Genomic DNA, 27,614 nt, shown 5'->3' on the forward strand with positions numbered 1-27,614 from the left:
TAACTGTGGGAAGTTGCCATCCAGTTTGTGTTTTTCGTATCTATTGCAATCATTCCACCAAGCAGGATAGAATATTTATGCTTTTTAATATTGCTTGACTACCTTAACTAGGTCTTAGCCACCGTTCCTCAGTAAAACTATTTGAGATCAACCCCAAAATAAAGTTTGTGCATTCCAAGAGTAGTGAATTCTAATATTGCTATACATTGAGATCACAAGCCAGAAGTTGTTTTAAAAAAAACATGTCATGCAGTGTGGGATTGCATTAATCCCATATTTTTCTATATCCTTTCTCCAGATTTCAGCAATGTCCTTGTAGGGTTGTCTTACAGAAGGGATCATATTCCTGCTTCTCCTCCTATCTACATCACTTGCTGACCCCAACAGTCATTGAGGGGAAAAGAGACAAACTTCCAAGTCTCCTTTCTTCCCTTATGCCAGGAACAGGAGATTGTAATGCTGTTAATGCACAGATTTTTCTTGTTACCTATGCAGTCCCTACTTGAATGGGAAGTAGACTCAGGCCTTTCACTGCTGTGTTAGCTCCCCAGTAGTACAGTTAGCATGAAGCCCCACCAAACCTGCAAATTGGGGTAAATAAGGTAACATTGCTAGAGTACTGAATAAGATAACATTGCTTCTCTTCACCTCAGAAACTTAACTTATTGCTTGTGTGGCAAAACTTACACCTCTCTTGTGTTCTCTCCTATTGCTGCTGATCCACAGTGAGAACAATCTTCAGGAAGATCTCTTCGATCAGATCCTAGTTGGAAAGCTAGAGTTTCCCTCCCCATACTGGGATAACATCACTGACTCAGCTAAGGTACAGAGATATGTTAGCAGAAGAAGTCTCCAGGCTCTGGAAGTGTTTCTGACAAGGCATTGGAAGCACTGTACCTCCTGGTGGCACAGAATCTCTCCTATCTCATTATTACCAACTATTCCAAGCCATGGCAGGCTCCAGAATATGGCAGTGGTACCTGATGAAAATGCAGGTCTCTCAACCCTAGTTTCCTGTTTATTTTCTGGATGAACAGGGGTAACAATGTTGATTTGCATGATGCTTTATGGTTTTCTTAATGACGACTATTGTACTAGGTTCAGTGGCTGAGTTGCAATATAATTGTTGTTCTGAATTTTCCTTTTCTATACTCTTTTGAGAGAAGAGTAGTTGTTATATGGACTGACATCAGTTGAAATCACTAGGTCTGTTTTCACCCTTGGGCCACAGAAGCCTTAGCTATTAGCACTTCAGTGAGCTTTAGGCACTTCCTAGTACTTAAGATACTTTAAATGACTGAATCTGTGAAATCAATGTTTAAAATTTTAACCCTGGGTCTTAAAGGAGTCCCATCCATGTGCCCTGGATTTTTAATAGGAATTATTCCATATATGAGAGGAATTTGGGTGCACTGTAGACTAAAAAAACCCGCATATTTATCCAAAGAAATAGACTGTATTCTGTCTCCCAAAGGCTGTTGCATAACATTGATGATGGTGTAGAATAATAGAGAAGTAGGGCTGGAAGGGACCTGTAGAGATCATCTAGTCCAGCCCCCTGCCTGAGGCAGGATCCATTCCAAGCAAATCCTTATCTAACCTATTATTAAAACCACACAGGTAACCCTGCCCCATAACCACAAAGCATAACACCCTAAGCTGCTACAGGTAAAACAGAGGGCTGCTATCCGGCTGCTGCAAGGCTTGTTAAAATATGCTCAGGAAACCTGAGAGAGACATGCCCCACACTACCGAGGAAGGCAACAACCCCCACAGACTGTATCAGTCTGACTATGCAGTAAAATTCCTTCCTAACCCAAAATATGAACGCTTCTGAGGAATACAAAAACAGCAGTTAGGCTCCGGAGTGGCGAGAGACGCACAGGTGAAAGCCCGAAGCACCCCCGTTCCCCCGAAGCCCCCCAGAGACCCCCCAGCAGCTGCGGAGTCCCCGGCCAACCCCCAGCACAGCCAGAGGCGAGCGGGGCCCGTGGTGGGAGGGGGTTAACCCCTCACTGAGTGGGAGGCGGCGTTTGAGTGGAGCTGGGCCGGGTCAAGCCCTGCCCAGGCCCCTACTTTGCCCAGCCCCCCAGGGAGCCATGCGAACAGGCTGTGCAAACAGGCGTGCTTGTCTGCCGGCGCGTGAGTTAGCGTGGAGTTCGTGCAGGAGGGTGCGCGGGAGAGCCCGCGACCCTGCCTGCAAACCCCCCAGGGTAGACAGTCCTAGCTGTAGCCAGCCTACCAGAGGCATGACACAGATGGGCATGCGTCACACCCCAAGGGTCCCCTCAGGCTCTGCAGCCCCCCTGCCCACCCCCCAGCACCTCAGAGATGGCCACCCAGACGGCGCCCAGGGTTCTACTACAGACCTCCCACCCAAAGTCCTGAGCTTGACCAGGAGTTCATCCAGGAACTGGCCGAGGCCACATGCTCCAGGCTACCATGGTGGTCATGGGTGATTTAAATTACCCAGACATCTCATGGGAGGATCACTCAGCAAAATCCAAGCGGTCGCAAAGCTTCCTCTTGTGTGTGGACGACCTCTACTTGACTCAAGAAGTCTATGGGCCAACAAGAGGCAAAGCGCTACTCGACCTGGTACTGGCTACTGGGGATGTCCTAATCGGCGACCTAGTGATCGATGGGAAGCTGGGTGACAGTGACCATAAGCTGATCACCTTCACCATCTGCCATAAAGCTGGCGAGTCAGTCAGCAACACGGAAGTCCTTGACTTCAGGAAAGCGGACTTTGACACGCTCAGGAGGCTTGTCAGTCAGGCCCTAAGGGACCATGACCCCAGGGAGAGGGGAGTTCAAGAAGAGTGGTTGCTCCTCAAGAGAGCGATCCTCAATGCACAAGCTAAGTCTATTTCATCCTGGAGGAAAGGCAGCAAGAGGGCACAGCACGCCCCCCCCAGCTCTCCAGGGACCTAACTGACCTCCTGAGGTGAAAAACAAAGGCCTACAAAGGATGGAAGACAGGATTCACCTCCAAGGAGGATTATTCTGCACTGGTCCAGTCCTGCAGGGAGCAAACCAGGAAAGCCAAGGCTGCAACTGAACTCCAACTAGCTTTGAGCATCAAGGACAATAAAAAGTCCTTTTTCAGATATGTGGGGAGCCGAAGCAATAGCAAGGGCAACATTGGACCCCTGCTGAACCAGATGGGGCAACTGACAACTGACACCCAGGAAAAAGCCAACCTATTAAATGGATACTTTGCGTCAGTCTTTCATCAGTCCCATGGGACGCCCATGGCCGCTACGAGACAGGGAGGTCCAGGTGAGGAAGATCCCCTGTCCTCCATTAATGCTGACCTCATGAAGGAACATCTTGAGAAGCTGGATACCTTCAAGTCATATGGCCCTGACAATCTACACCCCAGGGTACTCAATGAGCTGGCGAGTGTCATAGCCCAGCCCCTGGCACGGATCTTTGAAAACTCCTGGCGCTCTGGTGTAGTGCCCGAAGACTGGAAGAAGGCCAATGTGGTGCCGATCTTCAAGAAAGGGAGGAGAGTGGATCCAGCTAACTATAGGCCCATCAGCCATCTATCCCGGGGAAGATCTTAGAAAAGTTTATTAAAGAGGCCATCCTTAATGGACTGGCCGATGCCAACATCCTATGGGATAGCCAGCACAGGTTTGTTGCGGGTAGGTCTTGTTTGACCAATCTCATTTCCTTCTACGACCAGGTGACCTATCACCTGGACAAGGGAGAAGAGATTGATGTCATATATCTTGACTTCAGAAAAGCCTTCGATCTGGTATCCCATGATCACCTCTTGGCGAAACTAGCCAACTGTGGACTAGGGTCCACCATGATCCGCTGGCTGGGAAATTGGCTCCGTGGTCGGACCCAGAGGACACTCACCATGGTGTCGTGTGACCAGTGGGGTCCACCAAGGCTCTGTCCTCGGACCCATATTGTTCAACATCTTCATTAATGATGTGGACATTGGAGTCAGGAGCGGACTGGCCAAGTTCGCCAATGACCCCATACTTTGGGGCAAAGCATCCATGCCAGAAGATAGGCGGGTGATCCAGGCTGACCTGGACAGGCTAAGCAAATGGGCGGATGAGAACCTGATGGTGTTTAACACTGAAAAATGCAAGGTTCTCCACCTTGGGAAAAAAAAACCTGCAGGATCCTTATAGGCTCGGCAATGCTACGCTGGCTAGCACTATGGAAGAAAGAGACTTGGGGGTCATCATTGACCACAAGATGAACATGAGCCTGCAGTGTGATGCTGCGGCTAGTAAAGCGACCAAAATGCTGGCTTGCATCCATAGATGCTTCTCAAGCAAATCCCAGGATGTGCTTCTCCCCTTGTAGTTGGCCTTGGTGAGGCTGCAGCTGGAGTATTGCATCCAGTTTTGGGCTCCACAATTCAAAAAGGATGAAGGAGAAGCTTGAGAGAGTCCAGAGAAGAGCCACACTCATGATCAGAGGTCAGGAAAGCAGACCTTATTATGACAGGCTGAGAGCAATGGGGCTATTTAGCCTGGAAAAGTGCAGGCTCGGGGGTGATCTGATGGCCACCTACAAGTTTATCAGGAGTGCTCATCAGGATCTGGGGGAACATTTGTCACCAGAGCGCCCCAAGGGATGACGAGGTTGAACAGCCATGAACTACTACAAAACCATTTCAGGCTGGACATAAGGAAGAATTTCTTTACTGTCTGAGCCCCCAAGATCTGGAACAGCCTGCCATTGGAGGTGGTTCAAGCACCTACATTGAACACCTTCAAGAGCAAATTGGAATCTAATCTTGCTGGGATCCTGTGACCCCAGCTGACTTCCTGCCCTTTGGGTGGGGGGCTGGACTCAATGATCTTCCGAGGTCCCTTCCAGCCCTAATGTCTATGAAATCTGTGAAAACCCTTACTGTTTAGCAATAGGAGGGGGAAAATATTCCCACTTGGCCCTATGCAACAGCCAGCAAGGCCCAGAGGCATGGCCTTAATTAACATAGCATAGCTACTCTTAGATCATTCCTGACCAGTGTTTGCCCGACCTCTTCTTGAACATCTCCAATGACAGAGAGTCCACAACCTTGCTAACCTGTTCCACTGCCTCACTGTTCTAACAGTGAAGAAGCTTTTCTTGATAATCAATTTAAACTTATTTGTTGCATCATCAAGTCATTGGTCCACATCCTGCTCTTTGCAGCTAGAGAGAAAAGGCATTCTCCCCCATCTTTATGGCAGCCCATCAGATATTTGAAGAGTTCTATCATTTCCCCGCCCTTAAGTGCTCTTTCTATAAGCTGATGATGCCTATTTCCTTTAACATATCCTCATATGTCTTCCAAGTCCTTTATATCATTTTTGTCACCGTCCTCTAAACCCTCTCTGACTTTTCCATGTCCTTTTTTAAAAGGTTATGTAAGAAGAACATCATTTTAATTTCCCTTTATAATAGGCCTAGGAGCATGTAGCAGCCCTGCAGCCATTTGCTGATAAACTCTTGTATCTGAGGACTGGGGTGGCCAACTGTAGGTTATGTGGGAAGGTGGCATGTGACTACTATGTGTAGTAGGCAGCATATTGGGGAGGGGTCAAGTAGCACAGCAGCACACCGAGCAGGAAGATCAACAGGGCTAGAGGTTTGGAGTGGCACTCAGGTAGAGTCTGAGGCTAATTTGTGGCACCTATCAAAAAGGCTGGCCCCCACTGTCCTAGGAGAACCCTCACACAGCTTTCACTACATTGCTCCTCTGCTGCAGCTTAAAGACTGGGGCATGGTGGTGGCCAGGCCTGTCTCCCACTGCCAGAATGAGCTCATGGCTCATCTGATATGAAACAGAGCAGCTGTCAAGTTAGTGTTTAACAGCTTCAGGGTTGGGGTGGCACAAAAATAGTTTTTGAACCAAGTACAGCTCAGCTACTCTGAAAAAATCTGGGCCTGTATCTCTGGTTCATCTTTTTACTGAATGATATTGCTGAGGGGGTTATTTTCCAGAAGTAAATGATGAGCAACAACCTCTCTACTGCGCATATAGGCTAGGTACAGACACTCAAAAAGCCCAAAGTGGAATCGATCTAAGTTATGCAGTTTTCTGTAAGTGACATAGCTTAGATTGGTGGCTAACAGAATATACATTCACCCTTTGGTGGCGGAGGTGCAAATCATAGACCCAGATCCACCATTTCTAACCAGTCTACGTGTGCTGAACATGTGTTCTGTTATGGGTATAGACCTGTTTCTGATCACTTATACTGGTAAAAGTAATGTCTGTACCTGGCCATATTGTTTCTTTCTATCAGAACAGATCTCCCTGAAAGAAAGATGACCCTTGGGCTATAGGCACTTTAGAAAAACAGAGGTGTTTACTTTTAATGAAAGTATTTGATATTGGAGGAGTTTTATGGGGGGGGTTTCTCTTAAGTGACTGGAAACTGCTTTGAAACAATCCTTGTCAATTGCAATCTGCTCTGGAACATGATTGAAGAAGCAATGAGCATTTGAGATGAAAAGCTACACATAGGGCAGAATTCTCTTTCCTTTTGTGAGCCTGAATGGCAGCTTATTAAGGGCGTGAGTGGCATTTTTTGGTATTTAAATGCAAACATTGCTTCTGTTTCCCCTGCACTGTGGACACTTATGTCCACCAAGTGCTCATAGAGTAGAGTATATACTAGCCAGGCAGCCCAATTCATGAAAATGTTGCCATTAGAGCAATTGTCCAGGAAACACTAGCTTTGCCCAAAGTAGATTTTTTCCAGCACAGGACTTGAAGCACCATATCACAGCTGACCTTTTTGAAGTTGGCCAGCTGGGCAGCCAGGAGAAGGAGACATGAGTCCCAGAGGAAGAGAGCAAGCTAGGGAGTGTATGGATCTGTCAAATAGCTCCTGTTGAGGAAATGGGCTCTGGCAACGAGTGGTGCCAACATTTAATTTCCCCTTTCACTATTCTTCATCAATTTTAGTCAGTGACTATTCAATTCAGCAGGTAATGTGGCTAGGGAAGAAAGATGAATAATGTTTAACTTGGGAGCAGAATTGCTGCTTCAATCCCTCTCTCTTCAAAGGGGCCCAGAACATTTGCTTCCTGGGTAGAAGCCCTAACTAACCACTCAACCCTTGGAATAAAATATTGAGAGCGTTTCCCCTTCAACTAATGCACATATATTCCTGGCCAGTGTGTAGCCTAGAGAGTATATGCTCACTCTACGTACACATTCTTATGCATCCCCAGTGTAGTAACAGAGCCAAAAAAGGCCAGGTACACAGCCGGAAAACTGTCATTTAGATGCACAAAGGGAAATAAACAAAATTTTGTCCACAGTACTTATAATTTCACTGCATGCTTTGCTTGACTAACCTCTTAAGACTTGCCTTTTTCCAGTACCCCAGACTGTCATACTACTATTGGGAGAGCCACAGAAATATGCAAACCCAGGAAGATCTGTTTTATAGCTTTTACATACTCTGAAGATCCTGCTTCAGAGTAGCACTTGAGTTTATTTGAAGTCATTGGGAGTAACTTAATCACATGCTGAGCTTTTAAAGGCACATCCTTTTTTTTTTCTTTAGCTCAGAGCCAGTGTAGGGGACACAGCTAACTGAAGACCTCCTTCATGATGTAGGGGAAGGGCAGAGGGATCCATAGTTAATGGCAAAGGGTGGCTGAAAGCCCTTTGTGCCTCAAGAGCAATGTAAGAGGCCCTGTGTGGGGCTGAGAATCTAGCCCATGTTATATGCCATTAACACAGCCCCTGCTGTATAATGATTAGACTCAAAAGGAATCAACTCGTGGCAAAGGTGATATCTTTTATTAGACCAACTAGATTTTTGCAAAAAAAATTCTTTATTTGTAAGCTTTTGGGCACAAGCACCCTTCTTCAGGCATGGTTATAGTCAGCCACTTTAGAGCAGTCTTGTGCTGATGAGGAGCTTTCATTCTCAAGAAGTTACTGAGTAAATGAATAGCATCTTCAGATTGATTTTTTTTTCCTTTACCAAATGATTCCAGTGATATTGCTTATCAAAAAATGAAAAGCATATCTCATGCTGGTTTATAGACCCTCTAGACAGCTTTAACAATCCCTGCAGGCTCAAAAAAGCACTTGCCATTTGGTATAAAAGCTGGTGCTCTTCATGTGCATTTTGTTTCTGCCTCTGTCAGAGAAGGTTACCTCACAGCCCTGTCAGCCTCATCTCCGTCTGTAAATTACTCACATTACTCATCCAATAAGAAAAAAAATGCACATTTTTTGAGTATGTGCAGAGAGGGTGCTGTGAAAATGGAGCACCATCCCAAGTTTTCTATTCTTGCTGCCTGCATCAACATTCAGAAAAAAATTAGTGTATTATAGTTGCTGTTTAGAGTGTTTCTTGTTTAGCTATTTTCAGAAGAGCAAGTGAGCATGATTGCAATAATGATACTTGTTAGTTATATTACCTACAGTTCCCATCAGACTGTAAACCCAGAGGATGAAATCCTCTGGCACTACTGAAGTCAAGTAGGGCCAGGATTTCCCTGAGATATTAAAGAAACTCCAGTGTAAATGTTAGAAGAGCTCCATGCAAATGCTGGATGACTCACAGTTTAATGCTGATGTTCTTTCTCATATCTTTGTTTTCCAGGAGTTAATTAGTCTGATGCTACATGTAAATGTAGAAGCTCGCTATACAGCAGCACAGATCCTAAGCCATCCCTGGGTGTCTGTGAGTAAACTCTGTGTTCTACTTGCCTCCAAATAAATAGGAATCCTAAAGACTTAACTGGAACAGCATTATTGCCAGTGGTAGTGACACAATTCTGCTTTTGCCCATTTTTCAAGCTACTTGTATCTCCCTTATTCCTACTAAGCATAGGCTAGGTATGATCTGAATCCTAACCTTCTGATGCACTGGGATCATTGTAAGCATTGTTTGAATCAAGTGAAACTGAATTTCTAAGAACTAGGGTGCAGTTGGAGGCATGGGAAGAGAATTCATAGCAAAAATCCACGATTTGGATAAAATAAGAGATAATGATTTGGACATTAAGCTTGTGCAAATAGACTTTGGCAACATGATGGCTGCTAATGCTGAGCTATTTTCATACCCTACTGTTGTTGGAAGAGAGACCACACAAATACTGTGTGCTCTGACTGAGCAGAGTGCTCCATGACTAAGGGAACAGATCCTGGAAGGCATAGGTAGCTGCTCTAATCTCATCTTTTACCATCTGTTTCTCACCAAAAGGTGCTCTCCATCTCAGAAAAAGATTGCTTTTGGCAGTGGGGCCTTTTGGATAACTCAGATTTCTGCTTTTTCAAATCGGGCCCATAAAGTAGTGCTCACAGAAGATTCAAATGGCAACCCCATCCTGTGCATTTCTATAGAATACACACTTGCAGGGGTATGCTTTCATGGCCAGGCACAATTTGGGGTCCCCATTTTCAATAATAGAACCTCCTGCTTGGAATGAGAGACAAAGTAGAAAACTGAAAATAGTGTTTGAGCCACATATAGAAGTCAATGACTGCCATCTGGTGCATCTCTGATACTAGCAGTAGGAGAAGCTGACATAGAAAATAATTTAGTAAACTGATTGTTAATTAGTAAATAAGCACTAAGCAGTGTTAAGCTTAAATACCACACTAATAAACTCAAGTATTTTTTTTACATTCATTTCACGGTTTGAGGGACAAATTGTGCTTCTCTGTGAGCTTTGTCTCCCTCTCTTGCTGAGCAAAATCAGTGCAGCTTGCACCTTGAAGGAAGAGCATTTGAACAAAGATATACTTTCCTGAAACTATGATAGGAAGGAAATAAAATAAAGCCTGTGTTGCTGCTGCATAACTGCTCCTATTTAAACTCTGATTACTGGCCTCCTACCAAGTACTGCATGGATATAAACAATAATATGATGGAATAAGGATCTTCATTAGGGATTATTTAAACATTTTAGGGTCATCAGCAGTTTAATGGCCCATTACTTTTCATTGACAACAAGGCATGTTTAGAAAGCATACATAACTAAATGCATCCATTAACCCACCAAGTTAGCTACAATGCTGTAATATTTTGGAGTGTATAGGGACAAATCCCTTGTTAAGAAACAAAGTGGCAAATTTAAAGCTGCAGCAGCTGCGCCCATCCCTGTGCAGCTGATTTTCTCACTAATGTAAACTATTTCTCAGATGGTTTTTAAGTTGTTAATAAGGTAACTTGACAAGGGCTTGGGTACAAATTATTCCTCCTTGTTAACATGGTCAGTTGTCCCAAGAGGATGGAAAATCCTCTCCCCAACTCCATGAACTTTGTTTCCATTTCTGATTATTCCTACCTAAAGAGTAACTTGTATATCTCCCTTTTACACAGGATGATGCCTCCCAGGAGAATAATATGCAGGCTGAAGTAACAGGTAAACTGAAGCAGCACTTTAACAACACTCTGCCCAAACAAAACAATACAACTGCTGGGGTTTCTGTCATCATGGTAAGTTAATTCAGCATTTTCACTTGTAGATACTATGTTTGTATATATATATTTTCTAACATGTTGAAAATAATTACCTATGGGTGAGTGTGGTGCAAACACAGGCAGAAATAAGACCAGCATAGCATTGTGTCTACTCTGAGTCCCTATTTATCAATAATATAAACATATACTAAGTCCCGTTTCAGCCTTAGTAAATCAGTATTCAGGAGTAGCTGAACTGGGTCTGTGCTAAGGTAAATTAACTGAATCACTGAAAGATATCTTTTAAGTGGAGGTATATGCACAGAGAATAGTTACATGCAGAAATACAGAACAAAGCTCACTTGCTAGTTTGGGGGCCAGGGGGGAACTTTTTAAAATTCTTTCCATTATAATTTTAATTACAAAAATCTTGCCTCTATTGTCTCATTTTTCTAATTGACTATTTTTTCTACAGCAAAGTGATGCTGTCTAGAACCTACTCCTTTCCCAGAAATGGTTGTATTTTTTGTTAAGATCTTTTCAGATGTTTTTCACAATTACTTTTGCCACAGCCTGACTTTTGCTAATGAAACTTGTCAGAGATCAGACTGGATACTAATGTGACTAATGTGAAGTTATCAGAGCCCAGACTAAATACTAATGTTACTTTGTGGGAAATCTGAATGTATTACCATCCCTCCACATAGTTCAGCTGAGATGAATTTTAAAAAGCTGTGGAAAAACACTTCCATCAGACATCTTGTAGAACCGTGTTGATGGGCTGAGCATTTCTTAGCAGACAAACACCCAGAGCAGAGTGTACCGTTATACTTCTGACTGACCAGCTAACTCTGCTGAGTTTTTCCTCACTCCTAAAGATGATGCATCTTCTTTCCAGCCCAGATATGAATTACATGCAAAAAAAAAAAAAAAAAGTGTCTTCAAATATTTTTAAGAACACTACACTCTGGCAACACAGTATTGACTTTGTTAGCAGGGGTGACTATTGTTTGCACTGCATCAGTTATATGATCGCAATAGTAATCATAATATTATTATTAATGGCACATCCCAACTTATAAATCTGACCACTTATGCTGTTTGTGTGTGTATATATGTAATATATATGCAGAAAGGACATGTATGTGGATTAAATAAATAGCTGCAGGTTTAAAAGTAGAGTTTGTAGTAACCTCAAAATGCTCACAAGAGCAAAGCCAAGAAATTGATTTCAGGTTGATGCTGTTGTCTGCATTTCATTTGACAGTTTGACTTGACAGTTTGAGGGACTTCAGAGCTTCTTTATACTGTTGAGACTATGGATAAGCCTGAAGCTGAAACCTGGTATAGAATTCTGTATTTAATAACAGCAATTTTAATTCTAACTTTCAGCCCCTATCCAATTTGCATGCCACTTAAGCTTGTCTCAAATCTCTGACACAATACAGCTTCTGGCTTCCTCTTGGTGTGGGGTTTTTTTCTGATTCTGTTCCCTAACTGACATTCCTTCAGCCAATGAAGCACATCCCATTAAAAATAGGGTTTAATTTTAGTTTAATTTCCCCATTCTCCTGCCTCATCTCCCTCCTAACAGATATGGTTGGGAAGGAAAATGTTATCTGTTGAGTTCCAACTGCAGCTCACACTTACTGCTGTCCCTGGATGTGCAGAGAAAATTGAAGGGGAGAATAGGAAAAAATGTCTGTGACTTATGAAAAGGAAAAGGTAATAAGAGTTTAGCCCCCAAGCTACGTATCTGCCTTACTTGCGGTGCAAACGTAGTTGCCCTCATACTGTCAGGCTCCTTAATTGTAATATAAGCAACTGTTTCTTTATGATAAACCTGATTCTTGCAAGCACCGTTTTGGAGTTTCCTTTCTGTATCTGCAGTGCATCACAAACCCATTCACTTGCACTTAGACACTTCTATTCATGGGAAAAATATTCAACGGAACCACCTTCAAGCATGAGATAGTCACTTAATGTGCGCACACTGTGAGGAGCGTTGTCCTTGGAAAGCCATAGGGCAGCATCTCAGCCATAGCAGGCACTGCCATCACGTGGTGGAGAAGTAGAAGTTCACAAAGCCTGGTTCTGTCTTCACAAAGGAAGCGTCTTTGCTGCTACTAAGAAAAATGTGTTGCTATAAAATCATTTTTACTGATTTTTTTTTTTTCCAAGAAAGTTTCAGAATGTTGTATAAGTCTAAATTTGTTGCAATTGTGTTAGTTCTGCTTAAAGTAAGTGTAGTTTCTATCCCTTGCTTTCTTCCTTTTTCCTCCTCTCCCCGTGCCTGCATTGCTTTCCTCTGAGTAGGTCCAAGGCAATGGTATGTACTAACTGCAACGCTTTGTTCTGCTGCACACAGTATGTGTTCTGAGTTTTACAAAAAGAGAAAAAGGAGAAATAACTCAGCCAGTCTGAAGTGGGCAGTTTGACAGCTGCACAGAACTAGGGAATTAATATCTTTTAGTGGTTATACCATACCAGTAAACATTTGCACTTTTTTTTTTTAATCCACAGTGGCTGCCAGTTTGTTTTCGGAACACGTTTGGCGTCATTGTTTTCTTTTTCTTTACCAAACATGGCATTTTGTGAGAAGGGAAAGTTAGAGGAAAGAGTTGCTCTCATGGAAACAGTACTGAGGTGTCTATAAAAAATGTGCTAAGAGGTACAGAAAGCTGAGAGGAAAAGTTCTGCTGGATTCTTCAGCTTATCCCCTTTCCTGTTTCCTTATTTTCTCTCCCAAAGCTGAAACAGCAGATGGTCTGACCCCTGGTTGACATCTCTTGTGAAACAAGGGTCATTAACCAGACAGCACCCTGAGACTACTAAATGTAGCTTTGCATGAAGTGTGAGAGTTTGAGATGCATACAGTAAAACTTTAAAAAGATGACCAGCGGTGAAATAGCAGGAAATATGCAATTTCTCTCTCCAGAGAGACCCAGCCTGACCCCACCTAGATTCCAGGGTGCACCACTCATGCTAGTAGCTAATACACTATGCGCATCTAGTCACAGAGTTAATCATCTCCTTCCGAAGTAATGGAGTTAAACGTCCTGACCTGGAGCCTAAGCAGTATAAATGGGTAGCCAAACTTCATTAAGCTGCACATACTTTCTCTTCTTAGGGAATAACCGCATGTGTACTCTGTACATACACTGATGTTGGGGGGTCACAATGGATCTGATAAATAACCTGCCCTGCTGTTGAGACTACATGTTTTTAAAAATGCAGAGAACCCTGCTCTAACAAGTGAAAGAAAAAGAGAGCTTCACTGCATACATATGTAATTTTTGCAATGATAAAACATACATTTTGTCTGGCCTACTAACTTATAATCTTGGGAAGTTGGCTTCACTCTATCCTTCTTTATGCAGCATGTGATTAACTTCTGGAACTCATGGCCACAGGAGACTGTAGAGGCAAACAGTATAGCCAGCTTCCAAATGGGACTACACAAATTCATTGATAATAGATCTTATTGATATCTGTTAAACAGAACAGTCTGAGATGTATCCTCTGGTATCTCTAAACCAATGGTGGTGAATGCCAGGAAGGGTAATGAGCAGGGGATAGATCTCAGTCTTTTGGGGCTCAAGGCACCCCTTCTCAGAAAATGCCATTTCTTCATTTTCATTTGTTTTTTGACTACAAAAATATAATAGAGCAATGCTTCTGTTGCAAAGAACTCAGAAAGACCACAGCAGATCAGAATATTTTTAACGCTGTAGATTCCTATTTGAAATCTCTGGGCATCCTATGCACGTGCAGGGAGCTGGCTCTGATGCACTGGAAATCCACTGTGTTGGAGCAGACTCGATTAATCTGTGCTCCAGATTATAAGAAAATAAGCGTGCTCCAACAGACTCTTGCATCACATGTATTAGCATCCCTGCACTGAAAAATGGTGTTGGGGTACTTTGAACTAAAGCTTGTTCGACAAGCTTTAGTTCAAAGTGCTCCGCCACCATTTTCAGCATGGGGGGGACACTGATGCATGTGGTGCTTGGGCACTTTAATTAAAAGTGCTCGCTAATTAAAGGGCCCACCTCCTGGAGCACATCTGCTAACACTATAACGCCCCCTGTAGCACCCTTGAAAGGCTTTCACCCTAGTTGAGAATCACTGCTCTAGATACACCTAGTTTAATGCTCTTCCTGTAAAGCTGTCACTGTCAGAGACAGGACACTGAGCTAGATGAACCATTCCTTCAGTCAGTGAAGCACATCCTATTAAAACTAAGTTTTAATTTTATTTTAATTTCCCCATTCCTAACAGATATGGTAAGGAAGGAAAATGTGTATTGACTGAGTTCTGACCCAGCATGGTGCTGCTTATGTATATTTGCAACTGAATTAGAAGGTAAACTGTTCAGGATGGGGATTGGTTCCTCTTCTACCTTACTACTTACTAAATCTGAACATCCAGAAGTTGAGATACTTACCCAGATTTCTCAGTGTTCCCACTAGCCCGTGTGACCTTCAGCCCTTGCCAATCCCTGCCTTCTATGCAATCTGACAGCAGACCTCCTCCTTGTGGGACCTCTTTTGCGAGACAGAACGGGTAGGTATGCTACCCCTCCGGTAACTTGTATGGGGGGCAGAGGTTAACAGAACCACCATCCCGTCTTGGGTACTCTGAAGGTATATTCCTGCCTTCTCCCATATACTGATGATCCAGGGTGTGCTGTTGCTGACTGTAGGAAAACACTTGCTTCCTCTCTCCATTTCTGAGGGAAGGTGGCAGGAAAGGATGGAGTGTAAGAGGCGGTTGCAGGGCAACTTTTCCACTCTATCCTTGTCCCAGCAAGGGTGCTTACTCACCACCCTACATATGCACACTCCCACAAGAGCAGCGGAGATTCACAAAGATAGGAGGGCCAAGTCATGAGGTACTGCTAAACAGTAAGGCTCTTCAAATATTTCTTAGCTGAAGCAAAAAGAAAAATAAAGCTGTGGTGCAGGTTGGCTACAAACCTAAGAACTTTGTTTCAGACTGAATGAAACAAACCTATTTTGGGGCATTTTTCATTGTATTTTGGGTTGAATGAAATGTTTGCTAATTCACAAAACCAGCAAGGAAGCGATTCTCCTGTGACCCCTACCATCTTATAAGGATGTGTGGCCCAGTACATAGGACACTTGCCTGAGCAGGGGCTTGAACTAAGATCTCTTCTCTACCAAGAAGGTGCCTAAACCCCTTGACCAAAGGACATTCATGGTTGGCCCGTCATCAGTCTGTCCTGGTGATTGTTCCACTTTGTATAAAACATCTAAATATTCATTGGAAAAAGGAATAGTATTAGACTGGCCCATCTGCTAAGAGGACCCCTGCCCAATAAATATTTGTTGAATGAGAGAGGGAACAACTAACTGCTGGGAACAGAATAACTTCAGCAAGACAGGGTAGGGTGACTACGTGTAGCTCAATGGTTCAGACACTCTCCTGAGAGGTGGGAAATCTTGATTCACATCCTGTCTCTGATTCAGGCAGAGGAAGAGTTTGAATCTGGGCCCTTCACATCCGAGACAAGCATCCTAAACACAGGGGGTATTATTTAAAAACAGTGTACACTAGCTGTCTAGCCATGAGCCTGTCCAGATCACACGTGAGAAACTATTTGAGAATGTATTCGGACACACAAACACTAGCTTGCCCTCCTGTTGACTTACAGGTATATCAGAACCTCCTACTGTAAACTAAACATTGCACTCCAGTTTGATTTACTTTTTCAGCAGCCTGCACAGGGTCAGAAAGTTGCTGCTTCAGCAACATTCAGCAAGATCTGCTTTAGAAAAAAAGAAGGGATGGAGGATACCTCAGGATTCCCCTACAGAGGCCTTAATTCCCCCTCCCAACCATCCCACTCTTCAGATTCTATATAGTGAGTGCTTATGACCTACATTCAAGTCTATTATTCAGCAACCTAGCACAAATTTCCAGTAAAACTTAGCTTTGTAGTTGCACCCTATCTCCTAATAAATGTAAGAGGAGAAAAAGTGTTCTAGTTGAAATGAAGAAACAAAAATTCCCTAGGCCTTCATACATGCTTTTTACAGATACACATTTCTGCAGCCTGGGGTCCATTACAGGCTAAACAAAGAGTTTGGTCCCATGTTAGAACACAGGCAGCACCCACCAATATAAAGTTTGGGCAAATGAATCCCAAAGTAATACTCTGCATTATGATGCTGTGTCCATGCACACCTGCTTTTTCCACATCAGCCTTGCAATACAAAATATCAACTTTTTCTTGAAGTACTTCGTCAGAGTTGGTTCTAGTACTGTGGAGCATCACATGCTTTTTATACAGGCCTTGTTTCACTTACCTCCTGGATGCTGTGGTATCCCAAGAGGTTAATTATCCTTCAGCTCCTCCAAATCCATGCAAAAGACCCCTAAAATGAGCAAAGATGTCTGATGTTATTTCTCCTTTTTCTGGGACTAATGCATGCACCAAATGAATGTGTTGTGCATTGTTTTAATGGCGAGGGTAATGTGGATTGGTGATTTAACACTTTTTGTCCTCTGCCTTCCTTTTTTTAGAACACAGCTCTAGATAAAGAGGGTCAGATTTTCTGCAGCAAGCGCTGTCAGGACTCTGGTAGAGCTGGAATGGAGAAACCTTCTGTGATTACTGCTACAGCTGAAGATGCTCACGTGGCTGGGTCTAAGCCCCTCCCCTCTGCTGCTGCTGAGCCAATCAAATCCCCCATGCACCCTGCCTTGGCATGTCATGACTGTGCTGAGGAACAGCCCAGTCTGTAGGATTGATTGAAACCAAATCCAGCTGAAGCTCCCTGCTAGGTCAGGAGAACTTTTCAACTTCTCTCTGTCTTATCTCATCTCATCTGTTTTGTTTTCAGTTTGCTTGCACCCTCTTGTGGCAAGCCTAAGGCAGATTCCATCATGAATTTTGGAGGATGGGTTGGGGGACGTATACTCTGTAGTTCTTGAGTGCTCCCTGACCTTTGCCTTCTGAACATAAAGACAGGGGGGGAAAAAACTGTGGGTGACTTTAGATTTTTTTCAAACATGAGTGTTGGTTTACTTCAATGCATTTCTCACCATCTAGTAATCTAAATAGATTAATTTACTGTGTAGTTAATGATATTTTTGTAAGAATTTGAGATGGAGAAACAGCAACCAGGTCTCACTTCTACAAATAGACTCTCCGGGTCAGAAGATCTTGTTCTCAGAAAAGTGAGGAGAGAAAAAAAGCTGGATCTGCCTCCTGTTCCCAGTGCCTCTGTTTAGTTGAGTTTCTTACCAGAGCTGAAGGGGCAAGTTTCCATGAAGAATCTTTTTAGTGGACAAACTGTACAATATTGAACAATAAGTTTTTGAGAGAGAGTGGCTCTTTTGTCTTCAAGTTTATCATCAAAAGTGCGTACTTCAGTATAGTTGTTTAGCTAATATGAACCTAAAGGAATTTTGGGTATAAAGATAACAGGAACACTGGGCATTTATTTGTATGAAGACTGCAGTCAAGGAAGCCTTTTAATTCTAGCCATTGTGTCTCCTTACAAGTGTTTTCCTTCTCCATCCATCTGCATCTCCCACCACAACCACAGTATCTATTAAACAATAAAACTACTTGGTCCTTTGAATGGAAAACTTGCTGCATGTTACATAACCTAGGATGGAGCAGTTCCTAGTTCTAGGGCAAGCTGACTAATAGAAGAACTGTAACAACTAGCCAACAAAACTAGCTGCCAAGTTTTTATCACCACTATTCCCCTCCTGGTGCAGTATATGGAAACAGTAATTGAGCAGCATTGGTCATTTATTTGCAGTCAAGGATGAATAAAGTTTTGTCTTTATCATACTATTTGATTCAGTATTGTATGCACTCTGCTTATTCATTTCTTCTGCTCATTCTTAAGACTTGATCCTAGCTCATTTTCTTTGTTAGCTTTACTTTCTACTAGAATTGTAAAGACCTGCAATAAACTTTCTTCATGAAAAGAATAAGTAGTCATTTATTTCTATGGGAACTCAAAATGACAGGACAATGCAGCCAGTTTCAAAGCAAGTCTCAGCAGGTCTATAACTGTGCCTCGGTGTGCCTCTTAAGACTTTAGAAAGCCTAATTCCTAGATAGGGAGGAAGCAGCTTTTTGGGCCAGGTATTTGCCGGAGGGAGGATGATCTGAATCTCTAATGACTATCTCAAGGTCACTTCCTTTGAAGCTCCTGAGCTCTGGCCACTTTCTGAAGAATACAAATGGAAATGCCTACAGGCGTGATTCTCAACCAGTGTGCTAGGAAACCCTGCAATGTGGGGAGATCCTCTGAAGGGGGATGCAGGAAGTGTGAGGAGATAAGCAGGGTGCAGGGAGATAAGCAGAAAAGGGCAGGCTCAGCGTCTCCCTGCCTAGGTGCTCCCCTACCCTCTCTGCAAGGAAATAAACACTAATACATAAATTAGTTTTTTTAAATGGGGTGCCACTCAATTCACAAAAGTTATGGAGAGTGCCTTGGCACAAGCAGCACTAAAAAAATTATGGCCCACTGACCTAAAGCAACAGGGAGGTGTGAGGAAGATAGAGTACACGTATTAAGAAGGGTGAACTCTACCATCATTAAAATTAGTCTTCATTTGTCATACAAGGTAATCATATTGGGAATGATTACAATTGGTGTAGACATCAAATGATAGTGGTATACAGCTGTTCTGACATAGTGAATCACACAAATGTAACAGTTATCAGTACAAGTGGAGCAACACTGTTGTAACTTGAACCCTGCTTCATTCAGGGTTCAAGTTAGTGAGCTAATGTAATTTTGCCACAATAGGAGGATGCAGATGTAACAGTTGAATTGGTAGAGCTGATGTAGGATCCTGAGCAGCAACTTTTCCTCTCTTCTTCAAGTGGCCAAAAGTTACATCTGTTCACAAGGAGTGAAGCTTAATATTAGTGGCTGAAAGAAGTCGTAAGTGTAAAATGTCATTCAACAAACTGTCTGCACTACCTTTTATATAGGAAGAATTAACATAATCTTTATGTATTCTATATTGTGCCTATAAAGCACAAAATTCCAGATGATAAAGTGTAATTCTAGGTTGCCTAGAAATAAAAGGCTATTACTTTCTTTCTGGGAAATGAAGCGTTTTATATAAATATTTATGAAATGTCCATTTCCCAAAATATATGCATTTGGTGGTTTTTAGAAATATCAGTTATTTGCTTTAGAATGTACCTAAAAAAGAATAGTAATCCTTTAAAAATGGAAGAGCAGGATACTATATAACTCTATATATGTTCAAGTTCAAAAGAACTAAGATAGATAGACATATATCCAGTGCATACCCAGACCACTTATTTTCCCAAATCCAAACAAAACATTCACAGCTAAATATTCAAATGGCCTAAATCTGTATAATTGACTTTGTTGATAATTTATGTTACCTTAACTTTAGCTCTCTCTCTCGCCTTAACCTGCAACATGAATGAAATTAATTGCTGGTAATATAGTGCTAAGATACAAAACATTTATATTACCATTACTACAGGTCAGCATTGGCTTATGCCTGTAGCTATCCTCTAAGTGTATTTTAATAACCTAGTAAATTTTACTTTGGGCTAGCTTATTAAATATGGATTTTTTGTTTTCAAATGTGGATATTAGCTTTTCCGTTTTGCTGAATAATGGAGGAACTGAAGATGGAGAGTAGTAAATATTAACAGATTTTGAACTACCTGACCTCTACACCTGCTTCAGGGTTATAACAACGCAATACAAAACTGTGTTTTATGACTTTATCATTCAAGACTCCATGCCACTTATTGTACTAATTTTCCAGGGCTGCCTGCAGATATGAAAAAAAAATGGTGCTTTACTTTAAACTGGGCATGCCCCTGTGCTGAGCCCAGCACATGCCCAAAAGAGGCAGTACCTCAGTTAGACCTGGCTTGCTCAACATCTGTAAAGATCGGGTACTTCAGTGGGGCTGTTATCTAATAGCTAATTGAATCTCGGAGAAAGTCTGTTCACCAGAGCTCCCCAAGGAAAAACAAGGACCAACGGTCATAAACTCCTTCAAGACCATTTTAGGCTGGACATAAGAAAATATGTCTTTACTGTCCGAGCCCTCAAGACCTGGAATAGACTCATTCCAGAAGTGGTGCAGGCACCTACTCTGGATTTATTCAAGAAGTGCTTAGAGGCTTATCTTGCTGGGGTCCTTTGACCCTACCTGACTTCCTGCCCCTGGAGTAGGGGACTGGACTTGATGATCTTCAAGGTCCCTTCCAGCCATAATGTCTATGAAATCTATGAGACAAAAGTGCCAAAAACCCCTGCTGAAAAGCCCAATCTTTACAGACACTGCGGAGCTGGGTCAAATTAAAGGACCGCTTCTTCTGGTAAAGCCTGGTTGGGTTGTCTTTTTTCACACCTGTCAGCAGCCTTAATGTAACAGAATTAGTACCATTTAGATAAAAGATTGTGCTGCAAGAGCACTTCAACCTGCTTGTGGGACCGAAACAAATATTCCTTCTGTGTATTCATTTACTATCAAAGACTAACTATACAAACTTGTTGAATACACTGGATAATAAACCCATGCAATTTGTTTTCTTTAGCCTATTAGATGTTAGTGACCTTGCTTGATTCCTGAAGTTAGCACAAGCACATTATGTGACGCATCAAATGAGCAAATACCATCACAGTTTTTTCCTTTTAAGGTTAATATGAGTCAAATTAAGAATGCTCTTCAGACTACAATGACATGTTTAAAAACAAGCCAACCACTCATTTATGCAGGAGTGAACACTCCACTCTAGGGTCTTCTCCTAGTCAACATAATATGGACCAATGTTTATTTGTAGAGAACAGGAATTGAACAGTTGCTGCATTGGCTTGTATTACAAATGGCAGAGGGAAAGTCAGCATTGCACAGAGAAGTTGGAAAAGAAAAACTTAGGTACCATCTGTGTATGATTCCCACTCTTGAATCTCTGTTCTGGAGTCTGAGCCAGGTAGGGTCTAATCTACTGTGAATTTGGGGCCTCAATTCAAGTGTGCATCCTGCCCTTATATTTTAAAGAGACAAAAAACTTGTTTAGCTCTACCCTGTGATTGCTGCATGGTCTCTTACAATACCCTCCTTACTCCTCAGGAGCGAGAGTTTTTAATATACTATTCAACCTCCTTACAAGTGTGCGTACCAAATGAATGGGAAGGTAGACATATAAAAGATGTTGCCTTCAGTCCAGCAGAAATGGTTAAAAAATAGTTTCATTTCTGTTCTCTTCTGTGCTTGCTTTGATGGCTTGTTTGAATGCAATAGATTTCATGACCTAGTGGTGCTACTTCTGAAATAGCACACTAGCTACTAGAGTTGTGCGAACTAGGCTGTATTCGATTTGGATTTGGCCTGAATTGGTGACAGTGATTCAATTAGTTGATTCAGAGCACTGTCCCGATTTCAATTCAGCCAGATCTGAATCTGAAAATTCAATGCCAATTCAGAGAATCAGTGATTTGGCCATAGACGCAGCTTTAAATGTTTTTTCTACATACCTCAAGGTACCAGGTAGTGAACGCTGGAGTGGTGGGGCAGATGTACTTCCAATCCACTTCTGAGTCCACTGCAGAGCACGTGGGAGACCACCCCCCGCAGCTCAGCTATCGGCCATGGGGGGGACCCCAGGTGCTCCCCCCCCCCAAACCAGGAGGCACCAGTTTCTGAGCCTGGGAGTGGGATGGGAGGTTCCCCTGTGCGCTCCCTGGTGGACCCAGAAATAGACCGGAAGTGTTTCTGGTCTGTTTCTGATTCCACTGCCGAGCATGCTGGGGACCCCCCATGGTCTTGTGGGACACTCCATCCGCTCTAGCATCTCAGCATTCATATACTTATTTAATCAATTATTTAACATTCATTTATTCAATTCTTAATATTTTATATTGGTGAATGACATGTTCTTTTAACTAGGTAATAATTTAACCAAACTGTGTCAAGATGGATTTTGAAAATTATTTATTAGTTAAATAAAGCTACCTTTTCACATAGTGAGTTTATCTAAACATGTTTTGCACCTGAATTACTTAATTTTATTACTCAAAGGAAATGCTAATTGCAGTTAGTGAACCGACATATTGAAAAGCTGGCCCCTGGTAAAGCTATTTAGACATCTAAAGGTACAGATAGGCGCCCAGTAGGAGTTGTAAAACTACTAACACTTAGGGACAAAAGGTAAGTGTTACAAAGCTCTTACCTTGTGAAAAGTCCAAGTGTTTAAAAGAGGTGACATTAGCATCTGAGAGGCCTTGAGCCATCATTCATTCAGGATGCACAAAGGAGAAAAGTGGTGGTGTTTCCCTCTTTTTTTAATCTCTCTCCTGTGGAACAATGTGTTCCCTCTTCTCCTTTCTTTTATCCTATTATACATCTGTGTAACTTGTAGTGCTGAGATAGATGTATCAGTACTGAAGGATAGGTCAGTGCTCAGCACAACATCAAAAAAGAAGCCGACACTGAGGTGCATGCTTACTACAATATTCCCAAAGCTGTGCTAGTGCTAGTTTGACATTCAGCACTGCTTCTGATTTAGCTTGTATCAGCAGTACTCGGTAAAGGATTCATTCTTACAATTCAACTTCAGAAGGACAAGATGTCAGTCCTCTGTCTGTGTTAGAAGGCGGCACAAAAACCAGGACAGAAAAATCTGCCTGTTTTGTTAAAGGAACTCGGCATCCTTAATGAGCCCTGAGTGGGCTGCAAGCTCTCTGTGAAGTCACATGAGCCTGGAGCCAGTGTAAAAAGTGATTCTATGACCTGAACTAACCTACAGGGGGTTGAGCCCTTTCCCTTTTTGCCTTTGTGTTTTTTCAGGATGTGAACCACCACTTGGTGAACCACCAAGAAGTTTGTTTGATACAAAAAAAAATGCGCAGTAATTGTGTTTTGTTGCCTTTCTGCAATGCTGTTGCTGTAAGTGGTTGATATTAACTGTGCCAAACAACAAAATGTAAAGCAGAACTTTATGATAGGTTATGAAATATCTGCAAAGTGGCTATGGAAAATGTATCATGTGGAGTATCACCTCCAGACCTCAAAAGAGTCCAGCCATGCCAAAGATCAAGAAGGCCAGATTGACCATTTGTTTTTATTGTCATTGTTTTGTTTTGCTTGTGCTAAATATTTATTTTTATCTTTTTATAGTAACAACACAAATGCAATGTAGCTTTGTTAATTCCCAGAATTTGTGCAGAAATGGAACGAGAAGCAAATTGGTGGCATCCCAATGGAAACCAGGCATACTGTTTCCACAAAACCCCCTAACTCTTGGCATTTCTACAGGCTCTTGCAGGGTGGAGGGGCACTGGAGGTGTTACGATGGCACCTAGCCATCACAGGTAATCCAGCTGGAATGAGGAAAGCATTGTCCATTGTACAGGAAGGATAAAATTGCCAGGAACATGTTGGGTTCCCACAGATTCTGACCTTTGGATGTTTCTCTGATCTAGAATGCCATCTTGGCAACCAGATGAGGTGCTAATTGCTGAGTAAAATGCTACCTGGAATGCTGAGTAAAAGGTTTAATAGGCATCTTGGGCCACACATTCCCCAGTCCCAGTATGGAAGGCCTGTTTAAACTTGTTTGGCTGAAACTCAATTGCTGGGCTAGGGCATGCTGAGGCAAAAGACAGAGTCAGAGGGGATACGGGCAACATTCAAACAATGGTTAAGTGTTCGTCACAACATCCAGCTGGTCGAAGCACCTGATCATGAATGCCATCATACTTTTCCTGGGATGAGTGGTGAAGGTCCTTCCCACAATCTCATAAACATTCCAGATAATCCCCTAATTATGCTCCATTTATGAGATGAAGGTATAAGACCTTCGAGGAGGGGGAAATGGTATTTAGAGATTTGCTTTTAGGAATTAACTTGTAGGTAAAGTAAATATTGCATATTGGATTAAAACAATGGTCCAGGAAAATGTTTACAGTTGATTTCTAAAAGCCTGTTTGTGACAAAGTTTCCTTCAAGGCCCATTATGTGTAAAGCCAGCAGACAAATAGGCTGGGAAACTGAAGACATGTACCACACTGGTCCATAACATGAACAGTGTACCCAAACAGAGATAAGGGACCAAGTCACAGTGCCCAACTGTAGAGCCCTCGGGATTTCTGACTTTGGTGGAGAGATCAAATTAGGAGACCCAGTAAATAATCAGAGTAAGATTTATGTATATGATGGGTTTGGAAAACAAAGGCGTATGCTGACAGAACAGAACAAGAACAGTATAATGGCCACAGGAAAACCAGTCAGCAGTGCCCAGGAATGAAAAGTCATCAGAGGGGAAAAAGAATACAAAAGAAGGAATTTCAAAACAGCAAAGTGTCCCCAAGAGGTGAACCCCAGGCCACCATGGACAAAGGGCGTACCACCAGTCCATCTCACCCACCCCACTCGGGGAGGGGCAGCTTGGCCCTCGAGGCTGCTAACATCAAAAAAACCACAGGGTGAAGCTCACATACTGGGGGATTATGTTCTTAATCAAAAAATTATTTTAAAGCATGTGCAGTTCTTCTTGCTCACCTTGGGATAGGGGAGTTGATAAAAAGCTGCAAGACTCCTTCCTTGGATCTTATTGTGAGAGAATCTGGGTACCCTCACTTTACAAGATTTTTCACTGACATTTTGAATGGGAAAATAGTTACCTTACTGGTTAGCATGCTTTTAACTAATGTTTAAAAATAAGACATCCAGCTTGCTTTATCCAGCATTTGGAAAGTTCAGTCTTTATTTTTCCACATAGCCATTCCCCGTTGCCATCAGAGCAACTGCCAACATACAAGATTCAGATCATCAAAAAGCAGAAAGATCTGAGATCTTAAATTCTCCCTTTATCTACATTAGCAAATGCTCAGCTCTTTACTGGACAGGATTTTCTTTTCTTTTTCCTCATCCCAGTTCATTAGCAGCAAATACCAGGTTGACCTCTGACCTTTCCTGAATGCTCAAAGAAAATAGCTGCCAAGGTTAAAGCATGCATTAAACTACCTGGTTGTATATAAGGGCACATAAGCTCAAAATGCTCTGAATGTTCTGGTCTGTCACCTGACTACAGAATATTTTGTACATGTCATTTGTCCTATACAAAGCTCACTCAGGCACAATTACAGGTGAGCAGATGCCCTACCCCACTGCTGTGCTTTCCAGTGTCAAGCAAAAGAGCAATACCCACATACATTACCCACATTACATGAAGGCAGGACCCTCATACTGTTAGAAAAGATTTATGGCAAGCCAAATGTATGTGGTTCTCTTTTCACCCATCCACTTATCATCATATGCTCCATAGCCCACCTTGTTGTGCCAATGCAGTGTATAATCCTACTGGCAGAGGAAAGATCTTTATCAAAGTCAGTAAACAAGTTCTCTCATCAAGGTCCTGACTCTGACCTTGCATGCATCGGTGGTGCCTGCTGAATGCGTTGTGGTTTGTCGGTCTTTACCAATGGATCCAGTATGACAACCAATGCTGCAAATGGAGGCAAGTACAGACAGTAATGTGCACTATTAACAATACGTTCTGTTGAGATGCTGGTATTTTGAAAACACAGAACAGAGCTAAAGAAGCTGCTACTGGTTGGCTTGGCCAGACACACATTTACTAGATAGATAAATTTACTATCCTGTGCATAGCAAACCCCCAAATTGTGCTTCACTTTAGACAGATGTGAAAAGATCTATTTTAGCCAAGAAAATTTGGTTTCAAAGTGAACTCTGTCCTCATGTGGCTCAATCTTAGATGTCCAGCAGTTTGGCTGGATACAAAAAAGCCCCTAAAATACATGGTGAATTTACATGACTGGTCTAGTAAATGCTGTGCTCGATTAAGACCAGAGTGATCAGAAATTTGAAAGATGAATCTCATGATAAACAGGGCATGCAGTCAATGAGGAGGGAAGAACAAAACAGAAAACCAAAAGGGAAGGAAAAGGTAATAACCACTTTACCACACTTGTAACATAGCAAAAAGAAAGTAAAAGTAAATAACCATATTCCAAGTGCTCTTCTGTTTTTTTAGGTTTGTAGTTGCCAAAATGCATTGTCTGTATTTACAACCCACTGTTCTAGGATGCCACCATCCTAAAAGAATAGTTTCAGACCTTCCAGATTTGCCTGGATGTAAACACTTGTTTGTATTCCACAGGTGTCACCTCTGTTGAAGAAAGATTAAACACCTGGATCTTATTCAAAATATGTTATTCCCAGATTTTGTCCATGAGTTTTTAAGTTTCAGTTCACATTCATGTAAAAAATGCTTTAATACATACACAAATGCATATTGTTGTCTCTAAAAAATAAACTGTTTACCAGACCGAATTGGTTTTGTTTGTATGGTTCTCATTTCTTATTTTCTAAGTCTTCTTTTCCCATGGAACTGACTGCCCCAGAACTGTAGGGTAGTTACACTTCAATAAACCTAAACAAAATTTGGAACAATTTCTTTGAGCTTTAAATCTTTAGCTCAAAAACTATATCTCAGATTATGGCTTGTAAACAATGATGTGGACCGTCAACTGTAAATTTGCCAAATATACTATGTTAGATCCACCAAAATAACCCCTTTCTGTATTTGAAAGTAATGCTATTGCAGTACTGTGTAGGGAATTGACGAGAGTACTCACCTCAGTACTTACAATTTTTAATCTCAGAAAGTTCATATGATCATTGGAAAGTAGGGCTGCAAGGGACTTCAGGAAGCCATCTAGTCCAGCCTTGTTCTCAAGGCAGAATCATCCCTGACTAAACCATCCCTGACTAAACCATCCCAGTCAAGTGTTTGTTTAACCTATTCTTGAAAAGTTTCAAGGATGGAGATAACAGCTTTCCACTGACCTAGAGAAATAGTACCCTGAGGAAACTTAAATATAGCCTATTTGTATAGGTGATTTTATTTAGCTAGAATACAGCCACTTGGGCTGAAATAAAACATGCTATTACATTATTTTAATAAAAGAGAACAGCAAAAGAATTTAACAGAGGCACCTGCAGCAGCATGTTCTTATATAATGGCAAGGTCCATCACTCAACAGGAAAACTGCAATCTGGCTATTCATCATTTCTCTCATTCTCAAACAATACATCTACATGTAGCTACACCCCTGTCAAACTACACCCTGGCAAAATACATTTCTTTCTGTGAACATGATTTTCAAGTAACTCAATTTCCTTTTTGCTGCCAGA

The 27,614-nt window shown here is 42.2% G+C and overlaps 1 protein-coding gene across 7 annotated transcripts in view; it reads left to right on the forward strand.

Annotated features, from left to right (window-relative positions):
• The window catches only part of DCLK2 (doublecortin like kinase 2), a 160,410-nt gene extending 133,688 nt beyond the window's left edge, over positions 1 to 26,722 (forward strand). For 2 of the 7 annotated variants that reach the window (XR_016440773.1, XR_016440774.1), the window contains 5 exons: positions 727 to 823; positions 8,595 to 8,675; positions 10,320 to 10,436; positions 11,668 to 11,744; positions 16,950 to 17,088. Coding sequence is in view for 4 of the 7 variants with exons in the window: in XM_090036368.1 (XP_089892494.1) it covers positions 727 to 823; positions 8,595 to 8,675; positions 10,320 to 10,436; positions 16,950 to 17,171 (517 nt within the window). In the remaining 3 variants the exon portion in view is untranslated. Of the gene's footprint in view, positions 1 to 726; positions 824 to 8,594; positions 8,676 to 10,319; positions 10,437 to 10,875; positions 11,623 to 11,667; positions 11,745 to 16,949 lie in introns of those variants that run through there. The other 5 variants (XM_090036368.1, XM_090036369.1, XR_016440775.1 and 2 more) reach the window with 4 other exon arrangements.
• The last annotated feature ends 892 nt before the right edge of the window (positions 26,723 to 27,614 follow it).

Source organism: Crocodylus siamensis, chromosome 2 (assembly GCF_052110815.1).
Source record: "Crocodylus siamensis isolate JL-2025a chromosome 2, ASM5211081v1, whole genome shotgun sequence".
NCBI classification, from domain to species: Eukaryota; Metazoa; Chordata; order Crocodylia; family Crocodylidae; genus Crocodylus; species Crocodylus siamensis.